An 18,369-nucleotide genomic window follows, 5' to 3' on the forward strand; every position below is an offset into this window, starting at 1 on the left:
GGCCTCCGGCTCCTCCTTCCCGCGGTGGCGGCGCTGCGCGTGCGCGGAGGCGGTGCGCGAGTCGCGCATGCGCGGCGCGGGAGAGGTCTCGCCATGGCGGAGGAGGCGGCGGTGCGGGCCCAGGCGGAGACCGTGAGGAAGCTCAAACAGGACAAGGCCGATCCCGACGAGGTGCGGGGCTCCGGTGTCGCTCGGAATGGGGGAGCAGCAGTAGGGCTGGGAGCGGCGCGCTGGGACGGGCGGGGGATGAGGAGTGGAGCGCCGTGTTGGGATGGGGACGAGGGGCTGAGGGAGCTGAGGGCACTGGGGCTGCGCTGGGAGAGCAGCTGGGCGGTACTGGGAGTACTGGTGTAGAGGTTACTGGGCTGAGGCTGGCATTGGGAAGAGGGGTGTCGGGAAGGGCTGAGGGTGCAGGAGAGACTCGTGGTTGTGACAGCGGTGTTGGATTGAAGGGAGAGTTAGGACTGGGAGGGGGATGCTGGAAACTGCTGGTGCATGGAGATGGCAATGGGGAGATAGCTGTGAATGGAGAATGGAGGTCGTGGGAGTCAGGGAATGGTGGGGGTGTTTGCTTTCTGAAATAGGGGTGCTTGTATGAGAAGTACTGGATAGTCAGGGAATGTCCTCTGGTTGCTGAGAAACTGGGAATAGTGGGTGTGTTGAGGTTGTGGAGTCCAGGTGCACTGGGAATGCTGAAGGTACTGGGGAAGGCAGTGAGTGGTCTCATCCCCAGCTCCCTCCTTGCTCCGTCCCCAGATTGCAAAGGAAGTGACAAAGCTGCTGGAGATGAAGGCACAGCTGGGGGGAGATGAGGGGAAACAGAAATTCGTGCTCAAGACCCCAAAGGTAACTCCCCACAGCACACTCCTGTGCCCCTCTGTGTGCATTTCCTCCCCCCATCACACACCCAGCACCCCCCTCACATCTGTGGGCAAAAGTCCAGCATGGCCACACCTGTCATTGTTCGCATTTCTGTTTCCACTTTCGGTTTTAACCAGCAAGGGGGAGAGGAATGAAAACATCCTGCAGCATTTAACCCAGAGACCCACCACCTTAGAGACTTCTGGGTGTTTCTGTGACATTCCAACCGCTGCTGTAGTGGTCAGGAAATTCCCTTCTTATCAAGCTTTATTGTTACTGCCCACTGTGAGAGGGCTCATATCTGCCCTTAGTCTGAGGGGCTGAATAATCCAGTTTACTGAACAGGTCTGGCCAACTGCTGCAATTTCTGTGTCCTCTTGTGGAAGGACCTTCCTTTAAAAGTAGTTTTTTAGTCTCCCAGCCACTGAGAATAGTGTCCATAATGCGATTTCTCCTGAAATACTTTGTAACCTGGATGTTTCATCACTGGCAGCTGATCAGAAACCACCTGCTTCCATGCTATGGTGTGGACAGTTATGAGTATGTTCACAAACAAACCAGGCTGTGGTGATGCCACTGGCATAGGAAATCATAGAAACATGAAATGGTTTAGGCTGAAAGGACCTTAAAGCTTATCTAATTCCACCCCCTGCCGTGGGCAGGGACACCTTCCAGTAGCCCAGGTTGCTCCAAGCCCCGTCCAGCCTGGTCTTAGACACTTCCAGGGATGGAGCAGCCACAGCTTCTCTGGGCAACCTCACAGGGAAAAATTTATTCCCAATATTTAAATGTCTCTTTGTCCATTTACTTTATGTTTTGTTGAATGTAGTGGCAGTGTGATGCCTGGAAAGTGGAAGGGTATTTCACTGTTTAAAAGTGTGGAGAAGGGGATTTTGCAGCCCTGTTGAGTACCAGAGAAACTCAGTTGAGTTTCTAGCCCATCTCAGCCTTCTCATTGACAGCTGAAGGCCACCCGAGTGATCTGTGGGTGGGGGTGCTTCCTCCTGCCTAACTGGTTTTATAAAGTGGAAGTTGGATGTCTTAACTAATTAACAATGATTTATACATTACTGAGAGCATAAAGGTGGTCACTGAAATAATTCAGTGATCCTTGACACCAGAGAAATGGAAAGAGTGCATGGCCCTGTGAATTGTAGACAGACATTTCACAGGTGTTGCATTTTGAAAGATGTTTTTTCTCTTTGTTTGGAAATTGCAGAGCTGATGGTTATTCCACAGTTTCAGAGCATGTCTGTCCTCTGTTTCCACCTTCGGGCTCATTGGGCAGGGGTCTGTCTAATAGGTCTGAATAAGAGCTGAGGACAAGTCCTGTTTGCGCTGTCAGACTCTGACTGCTGGATCTGTTTTATCTTCTTTGTTTCCTGTACTGTGAATCTCCTAACTTATGTTTTGCTCTGCAGACCATGGCAGACACTGTCTGAGCTTTTGTTTTCCAACGTTTCTAGTGCTGTTTAGCAGTATCTGGTGTCTGGACCTGGTCTGTCTGGCTTTGTTAGCAGTGTGGCAGCTTCTTCGTATTGCTTCTGGCATCTTTCTCATTTCATGCCTCTAACCCAAAGTGTCCTTTGCTCCTTTTCTTCCCTCATGCCAGGGCACACGGGATTTTGGCCCCAAGGAAATGGCCATCCGTGAGAGAGCCTTCAAAGCCATCATCTCGTGCTTCAAGCGCCACGGAGCCGAAGTCATCGACACGCCAGTGTTCGAGCTGAAGGTGAGTGAGGACACAGCAGGTTGGCTGAGCTGGGGAGGAATTTCCTTCTCCTGTTCCTAGGCATTGTCCCTTTCTCTCCTTGTTTTCTCTGTGCTCCAGGGCTGATCTCCTGTCGCTGAAGGTGCTGTTTGTTTGTGTGTTGTTTTGTTGTAGGAGACACTGATGGGGAAATACGGTGAAGACTCGAAGCTCATCTATGATCTAAAAGATCAGGGAGGAGAGCTGTTGTCCCTGCGCTATGACCTGACAGTATCCTGCCACAGCTGGTGCTGAGGGGCCTTGTCTGTTCTCCTTTTGGGCAGTGCTGTCCTGAGGGGGAGGGAGGACCCCAAACTGACAAGGAGAGCATGAGCAGGCAGTGTGGTTCAGTGGGTGCAGAACCCTTGCTCGGTTATTTACTCGGCATTGCTTCTGTTCAGTGAAGGAATGTCTAGAATCATGGAATACCCTAAGTTGGAAGTGACCCCAAGGATCTTTGAGTCCAGCTCCTTATCCTGCACAGGACACTCCAGCCAAGTACCTGAGAGGGTTTTCCAAATGCTCCTTGAGCTATGTCAGGCCACAGCCACTTCCTTGGGGAGCCCATGCTCGTGCCCAAGACCCTCTGGGGGAAGAACCTTTTCCTGATACCCAGCCTGACCCTCCCTGACACAGCTTCATGCCCCATGTGTGTGGAAGTACAGAAGGTCTGTACTGTGTGGTTTCTCCCAAGAAGGGTTCTCAGAGCAGGCTGCTGCCCGCATGAGACAGATCCAGCCTGATGTGCTGCTGGGAGAAGCCTGAAGCCTTGCAGGCAGCATGTGTCCCACCCTGGGGAGCTGTGATAAGTCCAGCTGTCCTTGGCAGTTCATTGCCCCAGGGAGACAGTGAGGACCCAGCACTGCCTGTGACTGATAACTGGGGGGGATGATCCCTTCTTGTTGCCATCCTTAACTCTCTGTCTCAGGTGCCCTTTGCTCGCTACCTGGCCATGAACAAGATCACCAACATCAAGCGCTACCACATTGCCAAGGTGTACAGGAGGGACAACCCGGCCATGACCAGGGGCCGCTACCGCGAGTTCTACCAGTGTGTGAGTCTGGCTGTGGGCAGGGACACTGCTGGGACAGGCTGGGGGCTGGGCAGCACTGGCAAAATAACAGCTGTGTGACCCTTCTCTGTGGGTGTGGAAAGCTCTGAAGGATCCACTCATCTCCTTGGTGTGTCCTTATGGGTGTGAAGAACAACTGGAGAGTGGGGGTGACAGCTGTGACAAGGTGCTGGCTGGTGTGGAACTTTGTCATAGAGCCCCCAGGTATCACCTCTTCTGCTCTGTATGGGAGGGCAGCTTCTTGCTCCATGCCACAGTGCTTGCTGGATGGGTGGTGGTGAAGAATTTCCTTCTGATCCCAAATCTGGCAACAGTTCAGCTCTGGGTGTGTTAGCAGGACGTACAAACCAGGCAAGGCAGTAGCATAGGCTACTTCCCTTCCATGTTTAGTCAATTTTAACTTCAAAGGAAGGGAAAACCCAGAGGCCAAATTGTAGAACACGTAACAAGTAATTTCCTTCCTGGCTTTCTTGTAGTAGCCCCAAGGAACAGCTTTGCTCTGCTCTGCTGGTACACTCCCCAGGGACTCATATTGCAAACAATTTTTTTGTTTGAGAATATTCCTACTTTGTTATACAACCCCTGGGAATACCTTCCAGCTTTGGTTTGGTGGTTCCTATTTCAGATGATGTGGGGTCATTGCCTCCTGTCTCATCTCCTACTCCAAGATCTCACTCCTAAGATAGCTGCAAATGGTCTTCTAATATCCAGGCTAAACTTACGTGTATCTGATTGTTTCCTTTCTCTCATTTAAAGAGTTCAACTATTAAACAGCAGGTATGATCCCTTGGTATTTATTCTTCCCCTTTCCCAGGTAAACATTCGGGAAATGTTTAGAGAAATCTTCCTCTCTTTAAACCATGTAAATCAAGCTCTGCTATGTTTTTCACCTTCTCTCCTTGGAAATGTTTTCATTCTTTTCACAGCCTAGCACCTTTTCCTGCAGCTTTTCCTCAATACAATTCACCAACATTTGTTTTTATTTTCAGTGAGATTTAATCTGTGCCATTTACAGCGTTATCATCACTTTCCTGACTTCCTGTACACTTCCTGTACTTCCTCACCTAACTTTCCCAGGGATTGCATCAGCCCTTTTTGCACTCAGCTAATCAGGAATAAACTATATGATCCCATCTCCTCCCCCAATGCCCCAGTTTATTTTGAGAGCTTAGTGAAACCCCATTGAAATATATCCACATAATGAAAATTATTCTTGTCCCTAAAATCTCAATTGAAGACTTTGCATTTGGGAGTAGAACAAGGGCTCTCGTGTTGCTTCTGTGTTTTATTTCTCTCTGAACACTGATGTTGTTTCCAATTGTGGGAGACCAGCCTATTAAAGCATCTTGTTGTTGGGCTTTGGTTTTTCTGTGTGCTAGTTCTGGTGATTTCTGGTGGGGACCATTCAGGGTTCCTCATTCCTTTTTCTGTCTTAGCACTTGAAACTCTGGTTTTCCTTCTCTTGTCCTCCCTAATCATTAACTTGAATGTCATGTGTTTTAAAAAAAGCACTCTAAGAATCAAGGCAAAACATTTGGCATTTAGTAAATATGTTAGTAAATTTAGCAAATGAGAAGCAGTTTTTTCCCTCCCTTTCTAATTCCTTTGTTCTGTGTATTTACTGCTGCTCCCCCTTTCTGTTGTTTTTTGAGGATCTCTGTTTCAGAGACCCAACTGCTGGGTCAGGGGAGCAGATCAGAGTGTACAAACTTTAAAATGCAGTGGACAAGAGAGCACTGGTGCCTTCCATGGTAGAGGTCCTTACCCACATCCTGTCCCTTCTGGATTGCATCTGTAAGGGATAGTGCTCCCTCACATCCCAGTTCTCTTGGGTTTATTTACAAACTGCTGTTACCACTTGTATATTGAAGCTATTTTTCTGCACCATGCTGTGGTGCTGAACTGCTCACTGCCTTTTCCTCTGCCCCCAGGACTTTGACATTGCTGGGCAGTTTGACCCAATGATTCCTGATGCTGAGTGCCTGAAGATTGTGCATGAGATCCTGAGTGACCTGCAGCTTGGGGACTTTGTCATCAAGGTGAGACTGGGTGGGTTCTCTGTGCCATGGTGGGAAGCAGTGGTCACTGTGCTGTGGTTTTACACAGGAGTAGCACCTGTTCCCACTCTAAGGCTTACCCAGAAGTTCATCCCTCCTCTCTTCCTGGAGGCAAATGTGCTCCCCCTTGTGCTAAAGATTGGATCTCCACTTGAGCTGGGAATGACAGGAGTTTTCCTCAGGCTGCAGCTGATAGTGTTCTCTCCAGAACTAGCCTAGAACTAACTAGAATGATCTGGGTTGGCAGGGACCTTAAATACAATCCAGTTCCATTACCCTGCCATGGGCAGGGACACCTTCCACTAGACCAGGCTGCTCCAAGCCCTGTCCAGCCTGGTCCTGAATACTTGTAGGAATTGGGCACTACCAGCTTCTCTGGACAACCTGTACCAAGGCCTCACTGCCCCAATAATAAAATATATCTTCCTAATATCTATCTAAGCAGTGATTGTCATATTCACTACCTGCAGTAAAACAGGTTCTGTTCCAGGATTGCTGCCCTTATCCCAGCTCCTGATATCTCCTTAGCAGGCATCTGGCTCAGTGTGTGTGGTGTTCACTGCAGAATCCTGCCTTTCCACCAAGTCTGTTTTGGAACTGAAGCATTTCCTAGACCAGGAGTTGTGCCCTACTGTAGGCTGAGCTTGCTGTTTGCTTCCAGATACCTCTGTTCCCTTGGGATGGCAGCAAATGGTGCTCAGATCTATAGGTGAGGCAGGATGGGAAGGGTGCACAGGAGCAGGAGAGCAATGGGTAGGAGTGCTGGATGCACAGAAAGGCAGTGGGATCTGTGAGGGACCTGGAGCTGGGCCATTCCTGGGCACTGCAGGCTGGATGCTGTGTTCCTGTTGCAGCCCCATGGGACAGGGGTCAGGTACTTCCCCTTGAACCTGTCTGGGGTGAGATGAAGGAACTGGGTGTTTGGGCAGTGGTAAAAGTGGGGCTTTGAGGATGAAGACCCTCTTGCAGTAGGGAGCAACAGAATAACCTGCTTGTGGTTATTCTTGTCTCCCACAAGGCACTTTCATGGTGATGCTGGATTCCAAATTCCTGTACAGTTTCTTTGTTTCTGACTAATTGTAGATATTCTCATTACCCATGGAAATGTTGAATCCAGCTGAGTCTTTGGCCTCAATTACATACTCTTACAGAGCATAATTAAGCTACAGAATTCACTATACTATCATTAAAAAAAAATCCTCTTTGAGGATTTAACATAATCAGATGTCCCTTTATCTTATGCTGATAATGTAGGGTAATACTCTCAATTTATCTCATTGGCTGTGGCCTGTTCCTGAGCTGTTTTTACATGTCCACATGAGGGGACTCATAGGCCCTGATGAGGTTTTTTTTCTCTATTGAGTGGGGGTGTCTGTGGATCTAGAATGAAATTTGATGGCTCTGCCCAGGCTTGGTAGATGTCAGTTGTGCTGTTTGGTCTGCTCTCGGAAGCTCGGCTCCCCAGGAATGGGAAACAGAAATTACAAAAAAAACCCCAAAAAAACCTTGACAGACATCTGCTATGTTCTCTTCCATGCTTAAAACTACAGGGAGTGAAGCAGGACCCTGCTGAAGCATCTTCTTGAGTTGATAATTCCTGATAATTCCTCCCTTTCTCCCAGGTCAATGACCGGCGCATCCTTGACGGGATGTTCGCAGTTTGTGGGGTCCCAGACAGCAAATTCCGAACCATCTGCTCCAGTGTGGACAAACTGGATAAGGTATGGGCTGGAGCCCCAGGCTGCATCAGCTGCTGGAGTCTCAGGGAATGAGCCATGGTCCATGAGAATTGGCTGGAAAATGCTGATAAGCATGGAGTTGTTCCCACCTTTCCCTGGAGGGGATACATTAGGGCACAGCATTCACACATGAAATTTGTTTTGTTATCCACTATCCCATGAGATACTGATAAAAGGAAAGGTGGAAAGAGAAAAATGCTCTTCACATAGGAGGTTCAGTGTCCCAAACCTTCACCTGCTCAAGGTGCTGCTGCTTATGGACCAGGCTCATGAAAACCTGCACCAAATTAGATTAGGGCATGTTAAAAACAGCAGCTTGTGGTCATGGTTCTTTGTTGAAAGGTGAACTGCCTTTTCCTGTGGAGGAATCATCAGATGGTTAAATGAAGGACACTAAACGAGGTCTCACCTCTTAGCATAGAAACATTCCACACACATGACCAAAGTTTTCCTTTGGGGCTGTGTATGTGTGGAAAAGCAATGGGAAGGGAGCATTGGGCTTCCTTCTGATGGGATCACCTCCTTGTGATTTATCTCAGTGCAGCTAGATGTGATCAAGACTCTGGTTCTCTTTGACCCCTGGTCAGTGGCAAGATGGCAGCATATTATGCTTACATTGGGGTTTTTCCATTACCTAAGCAATATCTCACATCTTTCCAGGTGATTCCATGAGCAGCAACACTTTCCTGGGTGGTGTTTATGACTAAGTACCTAACCAGGGAAACCACAGCAGCAAGATGGCTCTCAGACTTGGTGGTTATGCTATGCTAATACTTGATTCTGACCAGAAATCAAACTAAAAGTATTTTTATGGGGTTGGGATACAAACAGGCTGTGCAGAGATACAAGAAATGGAGTTACGCAGACATGGCTGTGCTCTGAGAGCTGCAGCTTCTCTCATGCACCCATCCCATGAGGATGTGATTCTGCCATGCAGAGGAAAGCCTGTGTCCCTGGTGCAGTGGCTGATGCCCTTCTCTCCCCTACAGATGCCATGGGAAGAAGTGAGGAGTGAGATGGTGGGAGAGAAGGGGCTCTCTCCCGAGGCTGCTGATCGCATTGGGGAGTATGTCCAGCTCCATGGTGAGCACCACGGGGTCGTGCCCTTGGCCTTGTTCTGGGCTGGGGATGGAAGGTGCAGGGCACACACCTGGCTGCCCAGGGCCCCATGCCAGGTGCTGCTGCCCTGGCACACCTGAGGCATGGCTGGTCCCCACAGGTGGGCTGGACCTGATCGAGCGGCTTCTCCAGGACCCAAAGCTATCCCAGAACAAGCTGGCCAAGGAAGGGCTGGGGGACATGAAGCTGCTCTTTGAGTACCTGACCCTGTTTGGCATCACAGAGAAGGTGAGGAGCTGTGGGGGCAGCAGGGGGTGCTGCCCTCATGGTCCCCCTGAGCAGCTGGTGATGGGGCCACCCTTGTGCCCTGCAGATCTCCTTCGACCTGAGCCTGGCACGGGGCCTGGACTATTACACAGGGGTGATCTTTGAGGCTGTGCTGCTGCAGCAGGACAATGAGCACGTGGAGGAGTCGGTCAGCGTTGGGAGCGTGGCTGGAGGCGGCCGCTACGACGGGCTGGTGGGGATGTTTGATCCCAAAGGCAGGAAGGTGCCCTGTGTGGGGGTCAGCATTGGGATCGAGCGCATCTTCTCCATCCTGGAACAGAGATTGGAGGTAGGTATTAGTGGCTAGCTTTTTTTTTCCCCTCTGCCCTCAGTCAATCAGGATTGAAGTATGAGAGACAGGATGTTCAGACTTAGTTTTATCTAAGTACAGTGAGTTTTACAGCTCTTCTCGTTAACAAGCTAAAAGCGAAATAATATCTGTGGATCTAGTTAGTTACAAGGTCTTTTAAAGGCAAACAGTCCAATTAAAAGCTAACATCTGTATTATTTATACTTTTGATCCAATGACCAAACACCCATGACCCACACTGTGATACTTTCCATCCAACCAAAAACTACTACTTAAAACCAAGAAGAAGGAGGAGCAATAAGGATGAAAAAGACACTGCACTAGAACGTCCTTCTTGTCCCATAACTATTACTATATTCTAAAACCCCAAATTCCAAACCCTTCACCATGTGATATTACACACATCTATCCAAACTACACACCAGTGATCCCAACTCCATCACTCAGTTTTGGAAGCCTTCTCCAGGGCCTCAAGTCAAAAGTAGTGTTTTTTGGGGGATCAGTGCCAGAAAGCACAGAAAGTTCAAAACTCCCAGGCTTCAGGGTTCCAACAAGTAGGTGCCTTTGATGCTCAGCTAAGCATGGTTAATCCCCCACTGCAGCAGATGCTGAAGTGATGTTCCTTGCCCCTGCCTTTGGAGAAGGCAGCCAGGCTTCTGCTGTGCTCTGCATCAGGAGTCAGAACCAGGGTCTAACCTCCAGTTCTCTCACCTGGCCTGGTGGTATCTGGGGCTCCCACTGAAGATGAGACCCTTCTTCCCACAGCCCTCAGACCTGGCTTCTCCAGCTGCAGCTTTAATCCTCAGCAAGGGCAGGTACCTTAGTGTTCCCCACTACGTAAGGCATCCATGTGAGCCCACATCCTCCTTGGTGAGGCAGCATTGTCCTGCAGGGAGGCAGCAGCCTCATACATTTATTTTCCTGTCTATGGTACTACAGAGACCAGACAGGGATCACATGTTCCGGGGCAGGAACTGCAGTGCCTCTAGGGGTTTCCCAGACAGTTTTTTCCTCTCCCCGCTCCTCAAAGTTGTATAGTTCTTCATCCCAATCAATGGGTGTTAAATAGCTTTTTGTAAGCTCCCAAAATGTGCCTATGTGTTCCCCTCCCCCAGAAATCTGGTGTTGGTCCTCTCTTGGCAGCCAGACACAACTGGAATTTCTAAATAGAAACTGAATTCCTCCCCCATCACCTCCAGTCCTGGCCAGGTTTGTTCCTTTGCAGGTGACCTTTTAAAGGCTGCTCCCTTCAAGGCAGCAGGGAAATGCCACATGGAGTATCCAGCATCTGCCACAGGGGCTGGTGGAGCATTCAGCTTGCTGCTGTTTAACCCATAGTTAGAACCTCAGCTGTAGAGCAGGCAGCTGCCTGTGTCCACCTTCTCCTGGCTGTATTGCTTCTAGACTGCTTGGAGCAGATATTTAGGAGGCCCTTGGGTGTGGAGGAACATTTGGGAGGCTGTGTTAAGCATGCATTATGGAAAATTTATTCTGCTCTAAGATGGGATCTGTGGGATCTCCCTGACTCTGAGTTAATGCTCTTGATCCCTCTGAGCCCAGTCCTCTTCACTGCTAGATTGATGGAGCTGAGTGGTGACCCATCCTGCTGGTAGAATCTCAGGTGTCTGTGGCATCATTTGGGTCTTGTCCCTGCTCTAGGCCTCTGAGGAGAAGGTCAGGACAACAGAGACACAGGTGCTGGTGGCCTCTGCCCAAAAGAAGCTCCTTGAAGAGCGACTGAAGCTCATCTCTGAATTGTGGGATGCTGGAATCAAGGTATGACTGGGTGATGGCAAAGTCAAGAGCTGCTCTCTGTCCAGGAATGGACCAGATCTGGCTTGGCTTTGGGAAGTTGTGGGGAGCAGACTGCCTTCCTGAATGGAGCCTTTCTTTTCTCAGTGTCCCAAATCATGGGCTTGGATTGGGTTAGCCCTGTAACTGCAAGGCCTTGTTGAACCTGGTGCCCAGGCTTCTCCATGAGTCCATCCTGTCTCAATCAGAGACTGGCCCAGGTTGAAGGGGTCCAGTAAACATCCCAGTTTGGTGATGGTGCTGTGCTCTGGCTTTCTCCCAGGCAGAGATGCTGTACAAGAAGAACCCCAAGCTGCTGAATCAGCTGCAGTACTGTGAGGACACAGGCATCCCTCTTGTGGCCATTGTGGGCGAGCAGGAGCTCAAAGATGGAGTCGTCAAGCTGCGGATTGTGGCAACCAGGGAGGAGGTACGGCCTGTGGCACGGTGGGGTTGGCTATGTGACCCTTCAGCCCAGCTCACACCAGCCCTGCAGACCCAGTGGTGTTTCCAGCAACTTCTGTAACACCCCATATGCCAGTTCCTTGCTGCATGCAGCTTCCTGGAGTCATGGAGTGCTGTTGTCTGTAGCTCTGGAGAGTTTCCTATTCCATGGTGTCCTTGAACCCCTCAGTTCAGGAGCCTGGAGCATGATGGAGGGGTGATTCAGTGGTGCTCTTGCAATGAGTGAGACTGAACAGAACTTGGTTAGCCCTGAACTGCAGGGTTGCTCTGTGCCTGTTACCTCAGGACAGCTTCTCAAAACAGGAATCACTGCATAAGTCACATAGATCATCTAGTGTGGGAAGAGCATCGTTCTCCCAATCACTATGCAGCTAAGGACTTACTGGGGTTGCTGGTGCATGCCTGCTCTTACAGGTTCAGCTCTGTGGCTGCTGCAGCCCACTCAGTCTCTGTAGAGAGACTGGTGACACCTTGGTGTGACCTCCTGAGACACAGGGCCACCACTGTGGTGACATGTCAAGCTGCTGGAGTTGTATTAAAGCCACTTTTTGCTCCCCCTGTGCAGGTGAATGTTCGCAGGGAGAGCCTGGTGGAGGAGATCAGGATACGAACGAGTCAGTGTTAACCACTTCGAGCACATCTATTCCTCTGCTGGATTCCAGCTGCCAGATTTCCTTCTGTAAATGCCTTCACCAGGCTGTGCAGCAGTGGGTGGGCTGTCAAGGTGACTTTGAAAGCTGTATTTATTCTTATCTTATGCCCTTCCTTCCCTAGTGGGAGCCAAGAGGCTGCACTGACTCCTGTGCCTTGCCCTGGCCCTTGAGAATGTTTTTGGAAAGATGTTGTGGAAGTGGCTCTGTCAGAGGCCAGCCACACATCTGCCACAGTGGCCCATGGAGCCCCATCCTGGCAGCAGATCCCGGGGGTTTGGCTGCAGCTTCTTGTTCCCGTCACTTTGAATAACCATCCCACTCCACCTCTCTGCTCTGGCTGCAGGGGGTGACCTTATCCCCAGCAAAATGTAATGGCACTGCTCCCAGATACATAATAAATCTGTCTGTCCCCTGCTGTGACTCCTGTCTCTGCTTGCTGCTCAGGGCAGGGATTTGCTCACCTGCCTGGTTGAGCCAGAGCTGTTCTTTAAAGGTCATTGTTGATGTTTCTGCAGCAGCTCCCTCTGGATACCCCTGGTGCTGCCAACCCCTGTGACAGGTGCAGAGCCAAGCCTCCACAGCTGGGTGGATCTCCATGAGTGACTCCCAGTCACAGGTGTGACAGGCCCCCCAGTCTCCTGTGGGTAGCTTGGGGTGCCCCCAGCTCCTTTTGCTGCTGAGCCACACATTTTCCGTGATGTCCACAAACCACATCAGTTTTTAAACCTGTGGCTCCCTAAACAAGGGTTAGACATAATATAGAAACTGTACATCTTTTCTGTGCATAAAAGGGCAAGATAAGACAGGGGCATGGCAGAGAAAGCAAGGTAAGAAAGGACTAGGAAAAGGTAGAGCAAGGAGGCAGAATAAGGTAAGGGGAGGAAAATTAAGGCAAGGAAGGGGTTGGCAAGGCCATACCTTGCCAAGCCCTGCTGTGCACCTATGGGCTCTTTGAGGGGCCTTGGGCGCGGCGCTGCAGCTCCCGCCTCCAGCGGTGTCCGCGCCGCCGCACTGACATCGCCCTCACCTGTGCACCGTATTTATACCCTCCTGGCTGCACAGCGCGGCCCGGCGCAGCCAATCACAGCCCGAGGGCGTGCCGCGTCTAGCCAACCACAGCCCGAGGGCATGCCCGGCCCAGCCAATCCCGGCCCGCCTGTTCCCGGCCCGCTCCCGCCGCTCCGGGAGTCGATCGCTCCCGCTCCCCTCGTTCCCTCCTTCCTCGGGGGAAGATCTCCCTGCCGGGACCTGAACGGGGAGCCCCCACCGGCCCTTCCCGGGCCCCAGAAGCACCAGCCGTGGCTCCGCTGTGTCCCGGAGCCGCGCCTCAGGCGAACGGGGAGACGGGGCCGGGCTGAGGGGCCGGGCCGCCACTGAGCGGGCAGAGCTTGGCGGGACGGCGCGGGATTGAAAGAGCGACTGTGATTGGACAGAGCGGAGAAAGGCGGGCCGGGATTGGCGGGGCCCGGATGGGCGGGGCCCGGACGGGCGGGGCTTGGGTTCTGTGAGGGCGGGCGGGGGAGCCGGAGGTGCTGAGGCGAGGGCGAGGCTGGGAAGGGCTCGGGAAAACGAGAATAGGCAGAAAGGGAAGGGGAGGGATAATCAGTGAAGGGACAAGGTACACGAGGCAATGCGAGGGAGTGGTGCAAGGCACGGCACACGGCTGGGGGCAGCACGGCTGCAAAGCTGCCCTGTTGGAACAGGCCTGGGGAGTGCTGGCCCACAGCGGCTGAATATGAGCCAGAGTGTGCCCAGGGGTCAGGGCCAAGGGCATCCTGTGCCTGCTGTGGTGTCACCAGCAGGACCCGTCACTTCCCCTGTGCCCTGGGTGAGACCACACCTCGGGTGCCGCATCCAATTCTGAGCCTCTCAAAGAAAGACTTGGAGCAGCTGTTGCGTGCCCAGAGAAAGGAACGGAGCTGGGGAAGGGTCTGCAGTGTCAGCCCTCTGAGGAGCAGCTGGGGGGCTCAGATTGGAGCAAAGGAGACCCAGGGGAACCTTCTTGCTGTCTGCAGCTCCCTGAGAGGAGGGTGGAGATCAGTCTCTTCTCCCAGGGAACAAGGAGCAGGAAAAGAGGAAATGGCTTCAAGCTGCACCAGTGGAGGTTCAGGTTGGACATCAGGAAGATTTTTTTCATGGGAAGGATGGATAAGGCTGGAACAGGCTGCCCCGGGCAGGGCTGAAATCACCATCTCTGGAATTGTGCACCAAATAAACAGACCCAGCACTCAGTGCTCCAGTCTGGTTGCCGAGGTGGTGATTGGTCACAGGTTGGATGATTCTGGAGGTATTTTTCAACCTTAATGATTGCATGATATAAAGGGCAAAGAAGAGGATTGGAAACTGCCTTTGCTGATCTTTTTCATTTGGAATGTTTAATTACATTTTAGACATTCATTTCTGTTTGCAGTTACACTTTTCTAAAAGTTGTGCATGTCAGCCTCAGGCTGTTGAAATAAAAGCTTTCAACAGGGTTAAAATTGGGACCACAGATAGTAAATATGAATTGAACATTTTTAGTAAATGAAGCATCTATTTTTATCATTAAAATGAAAACAAACACAGATTTTTTGTTGTTGTTGTTGTTGTTGTTTGATGGTTCTGGTAGCAACCAAAGAAAAAAGAACAAACCTAGTGCAACACAAAATATGGAACTGTGCAGTGATTTCAGACGTTGCCTGAGTGGGCTGAGTAACTGTTTGCAAATGCTTAAACTTGTGGAAATGTAGGTGATAAAGTTTTTTACCTTCACAGTAGCCAGTGGAGCTCTCTCTTCATGAACTGCTGAATATAAGTATATTGCATATTCTTCAATGTAGAAAATTAAATTATTAAAAATTAAATAGTAACACCAGGCACTAATTATTATCTGGCTTAAATTAAAAGATATTTCTGTAGTTGAAGTTTGATGCTGATGTAACATTTCCCCCACATATTTATACAGTTTAATGTTTACATATTTCCTTGTGATGCTTTTTAGCACATACCTCAAGTCTTTACTCATCATTACTATCAGGTGGTGGAACTAATTAAAAAGAGAGCAGCACTGCTGCAATGGAGGTCATTTAGATTTTAGTTTAAAGCAGCAAAAATATGCTTAGAACCTCTTGATATCATTTCACATCACTACAATGAATCCTGTGAATTAGCAAAGGAAAGCAGCCAATGCTGGTGATCCAGTGGTTAAAGAGTTGCAAAGTTCTGATTAATTCCTCCACTAAGAGGCAGCTAAAGCTGTCTGCTGATTTCTGGGAAGCATCAGAACTCTCTCCAAGAAGTCAGATGTAGCCAAGAGCAGCATTTACTAACACTCAACATTTTAGCTGCTGATTTTAAGTTCCTTTGAGAAGTACTGGTTCCTCAAATTAATTGTTTGTGTTCCAGAGTTGTGTGCTTCAAACTGGCAGGGAATTGATTTCCTCATCCTCAATCCCCACCCCCAGGCTCTCTGGGATGAGTTAGTTGTGGGTGACAGCAAAATTTAAATGTGTTAGCTGAGTGTGTGAGAGGGAGCTTGAGAAATTGGAACTATGGATACTTCTGCACTCTGTGTTATAAGAGAGGTGTGAAATGATCAGAGGATATTAACAGAATTTCTTAAAAAAAACCTTACAGAAGAGGCAGTGCTCCAGAGAGCTCTGTGGGATATGGGATGGAACTGCATGTACCAATTAAATCCCTAGTGCCAATAGCTCTGCAAATCAGAGCTATTTGCAGGAACCAGGCAGTAAAACAGAAAAAAAAAAAAAAAAAAGCTTATTGGGATTACAATTTCAAATGTGACACTCTGGGATTTTTTTCTGCTTTTCAAAGTCTTGATTCCACATATTTGGAGGGTTGATTTGGACCTGTCTTAGTTCATCTTGTGGCCTCTTCCTTTCTTCTCTGCTTGACTTGCACAGCTGAGGTGGAATAAGTGATGGTGGAAGCAGAGAAACAGCTTAAACTGGTTTTTTTTCTGCCACGTGGGGTGTTGGGACAGGGATATTTGATAACTACAGATAACTGAATCTGGGCTGCATAGCCTGATCTTGGTTTTCCAATAGCTGGGAGGAAGGCTGTGGAAAAGCAGAATTGCTACCTAATATTTCACTTGATTTCTTTTATGAAGGGTTTTCATAACCTGAAAATGATTGATCTGTCACATCAGAAACCTCCTTCTCCAGAGTGAATAAACACATGAACCAGAAAAATTACCTAATGGAAAGTGGATATTTTCTTGGAAGGAGATTGTCTTTTGTCTTAGGAGCAGTGCAGAGAGAAACCTGGTATGTTTATCCCCTGCAAATAAGGCATACACAAAAGAGTCAAGTTTTCTATTTTATCTTAGGTAAAACTGAGCTGGACCTGCTGAGATCTGAATCTGATTTCAGCTTTGGAGTTTTCATGACATCTAATGAACCTCTTTAGGAGTCTTTTGATCTGCAATTGAAAGATCTGAGAACCCAGACTGCTCCAAGGAAGCCATGTGAGTTGTTTTTTGTCTTTTTGAGAGAAGTGTCAGAAAGCTGAGAGATCCCCCTTATATTGTGAAGAGATCTAGCTGATGGTTGTACTAGGAAGGACAAAATTCAATCTTTACAAGGAGAAATCTTATTCCCCCTCTCCAGGATTTGATTATTCAGGTCAGAAGAAGAGAGTTTTGGTTTCTAACCCAGCACCAAAAATGACACTTGCCACTGTTCTTCTGCTTCAAGCACAAACCAAACCAAACCCAGATCTCTCACTCTTCAAGGCCAACACCAGAAAATGATGAAAGTTGTAGAATTACAAGATGTGTCATACCTTTCCCTGAAAAATATAATGGGTGTAGGCTTTCCTTATCCTTACACTTTCCTTATCCTTTCCCCCTTGTGAACCACCAAAACCTTCCCCACTCTCACCCAGGCAGCTCTGAACAGGGAGCAGCACTGCACAGAAGAAATAAGATTTAGTGAGGGTCTAGGGCAGCCTGCAGTGCTGAAACATGCTGCTGAGGCAGGCAAGCATATCCACCACTGCCTACACACCACCAGAACATCTTCTCTCTTTTCTTTCTGTCTTCCTTAGCTTGTTCCTCTCCTAGTCCCTCCCTTTCCCCTTCCCATGAAACATCCCCTGTGCCATTTCCCACAATCCATAGGTTCTACACCATCCCCAGATTCTCCTCCCATGCTGTGAGTTTTGTATCACCTGGGCCATCATCATCCTTAAGCTTCATGACATTGCAAGAGAGAATTGCCTTCACCTTGGTGGGCTTGGAGGAGCCAGAAGAGGAGTGGGGACAGTTTGTGTGGGGTTGTTGCCTCTATCTGATCAGCTGAGTGTGGTTTTTGGAAGTGAAATGTGTTTTGAGATAAGGACAAGGAGAGAAGTGCAGCAGAGGATACCAGAGCATTGCCACTCACCATAATAAACTTGTTTGTGGTAGTGGGGAGCTCACTTCTGGAAACTGGGAAAAGTGGAAATCTGGGGAAAGCAGAAGTCAAGGTGAGACCTGTGACCCCTCAGACACAGCTGAACACAGGGAGCCACCAGCCTCCTCTGCTCTACTGTGTGGGGTTGGGTTAGGCAAAAAGTGCCCCAAGGACACAGTGCTTGAATCAAGTGTTAGAGATCTGAGTAGCTCTGGACAGATGCAGAACAAAAATCCTGTACCTAAAAAAGCAGCTGCCACCAGAGACAGAAATTATTGTGGACAACCGCAAAACTGGATTATGGAGCTGGTGTTGTTCTCAGGCCAGGTGAGTAAGATTAAAACGTATAAAGGAAAGGAGAGTGTCTCACAAAATCAAGGGCATGTTATCCCATGGAATGCATGAATGGGGCCAAGCAAAGAGGCAATGCCTCACTGAAAGAGAGAGATCCAGCATGGAAAATTCATTCTGCACATTCAAAAACTGCTCTGAAGAAGAAAAAGTGAAGAGGCCATGATGGACTGACTGGACAAGCCACCTCTACCAACCCATCTTGGAATATTTTATCAGGTACCTGTAGCTTGGAAGGACATTTTCCTGAGCAGTGCTCAAGGGAATTCAGGTGTACAACAAAAGTCTCCAGAGCTTTTTGTCCCTGTGTACTGAGAACAGGATAGAATGGGAAAAAGTCTCAAACTGGAGATGCAAAGCTCTTGGTCCCCGGGGAGAAGAGGAAGGTGAGCAGCACGGACACCTGGGTGCCTTCAGCACTGACTGAGGGAGGCTGGACACAGGTGTGGGTGAATTGGCAAACCTGGGCATAAATGGAGACTGAGCATGGGATAAGCATGGGGGGAGAGGAATGCTGTGATCTGTGGGGACAGGGAAG

The 18,369-nt window shown here is 49.3% G+C and overlaps 1 protein-coding gene across 1 annotated transcript; it reads left to right on the forward strand.

Moving 5' to 3' along the window:
- Positions 1 to 51: 51 nt before the first annotated feature.
- On the forward strand, positions 52 to 12,504 carry LOC117003200 (histidine--tRNA ligase, cytoplasmic-like). The gene is made up of 13 exons (XM_033072924.1): positions 52 to 171; positions 757 to 846; positions 2,474 to 2,593; positions 2,747 to 2,842; positions 3,540 to 3,665; positions 5,615 to 5,722; positions 7,363 to 7,461; positions 8,469 to 8,562; positions 8,699 to 8,826; positions 8,912 to 9,154; positions 10,835 to 10,951; positions 11,250 to 11,396; positions 11,997 to 12,504. The coding sequence occupies exons 1-13, from the start codon at positions 94 to 96 to the stop codon at positions 12,054 to 12,056; spliced, it is 1,506 nt and encodes a 501-aa protein (XP_032928815.1). The 5' UTR covers positions 52 to 93; the 3' UTR covers positions 12,057 to 12,504.
- The last annotated feature ends 5,865 nt before the right edge of the window (positions 12,505 to 18,369 follow it).

Source organism: Catharus ustulatus, chromosome 15 (assembly GCF_009819885.2).
Source record: "Catharus ustulatus isolate bCatUst1 chromosome 15, bCatUst1.pri.v2, whole genome shotgun sequence".
Lineage (NCBI taxonomy): Eukaryota > Metazoa > Chordata > Aves > Passeriformes > Turdidae > Catharus > Catharus ustulatus.

Coding starts and splice junctions, on each gene's coding strand:
- LOC117003200 (XM_033072924.1), top strand. CDS start 94: ATGGCGGAGGAGGCGGCGGTGCGGGCCCAGGCGGAGACCGTGAGGAAG. Junction 2,843..3,539: donor CCCTGCGCTATGACCTGACA/GTATCCTGCCAC, acceptor TCTCTGTCTCAG/GTGCCCTTTGCTCGCTACCT. Junction 8,563..8,698: donor GGAGTATGTCCAGCTCCATG/GTGAGCACCACG, acceptor TGGTCCCCACAG/GTGGGCTGGACCTGATCGAG.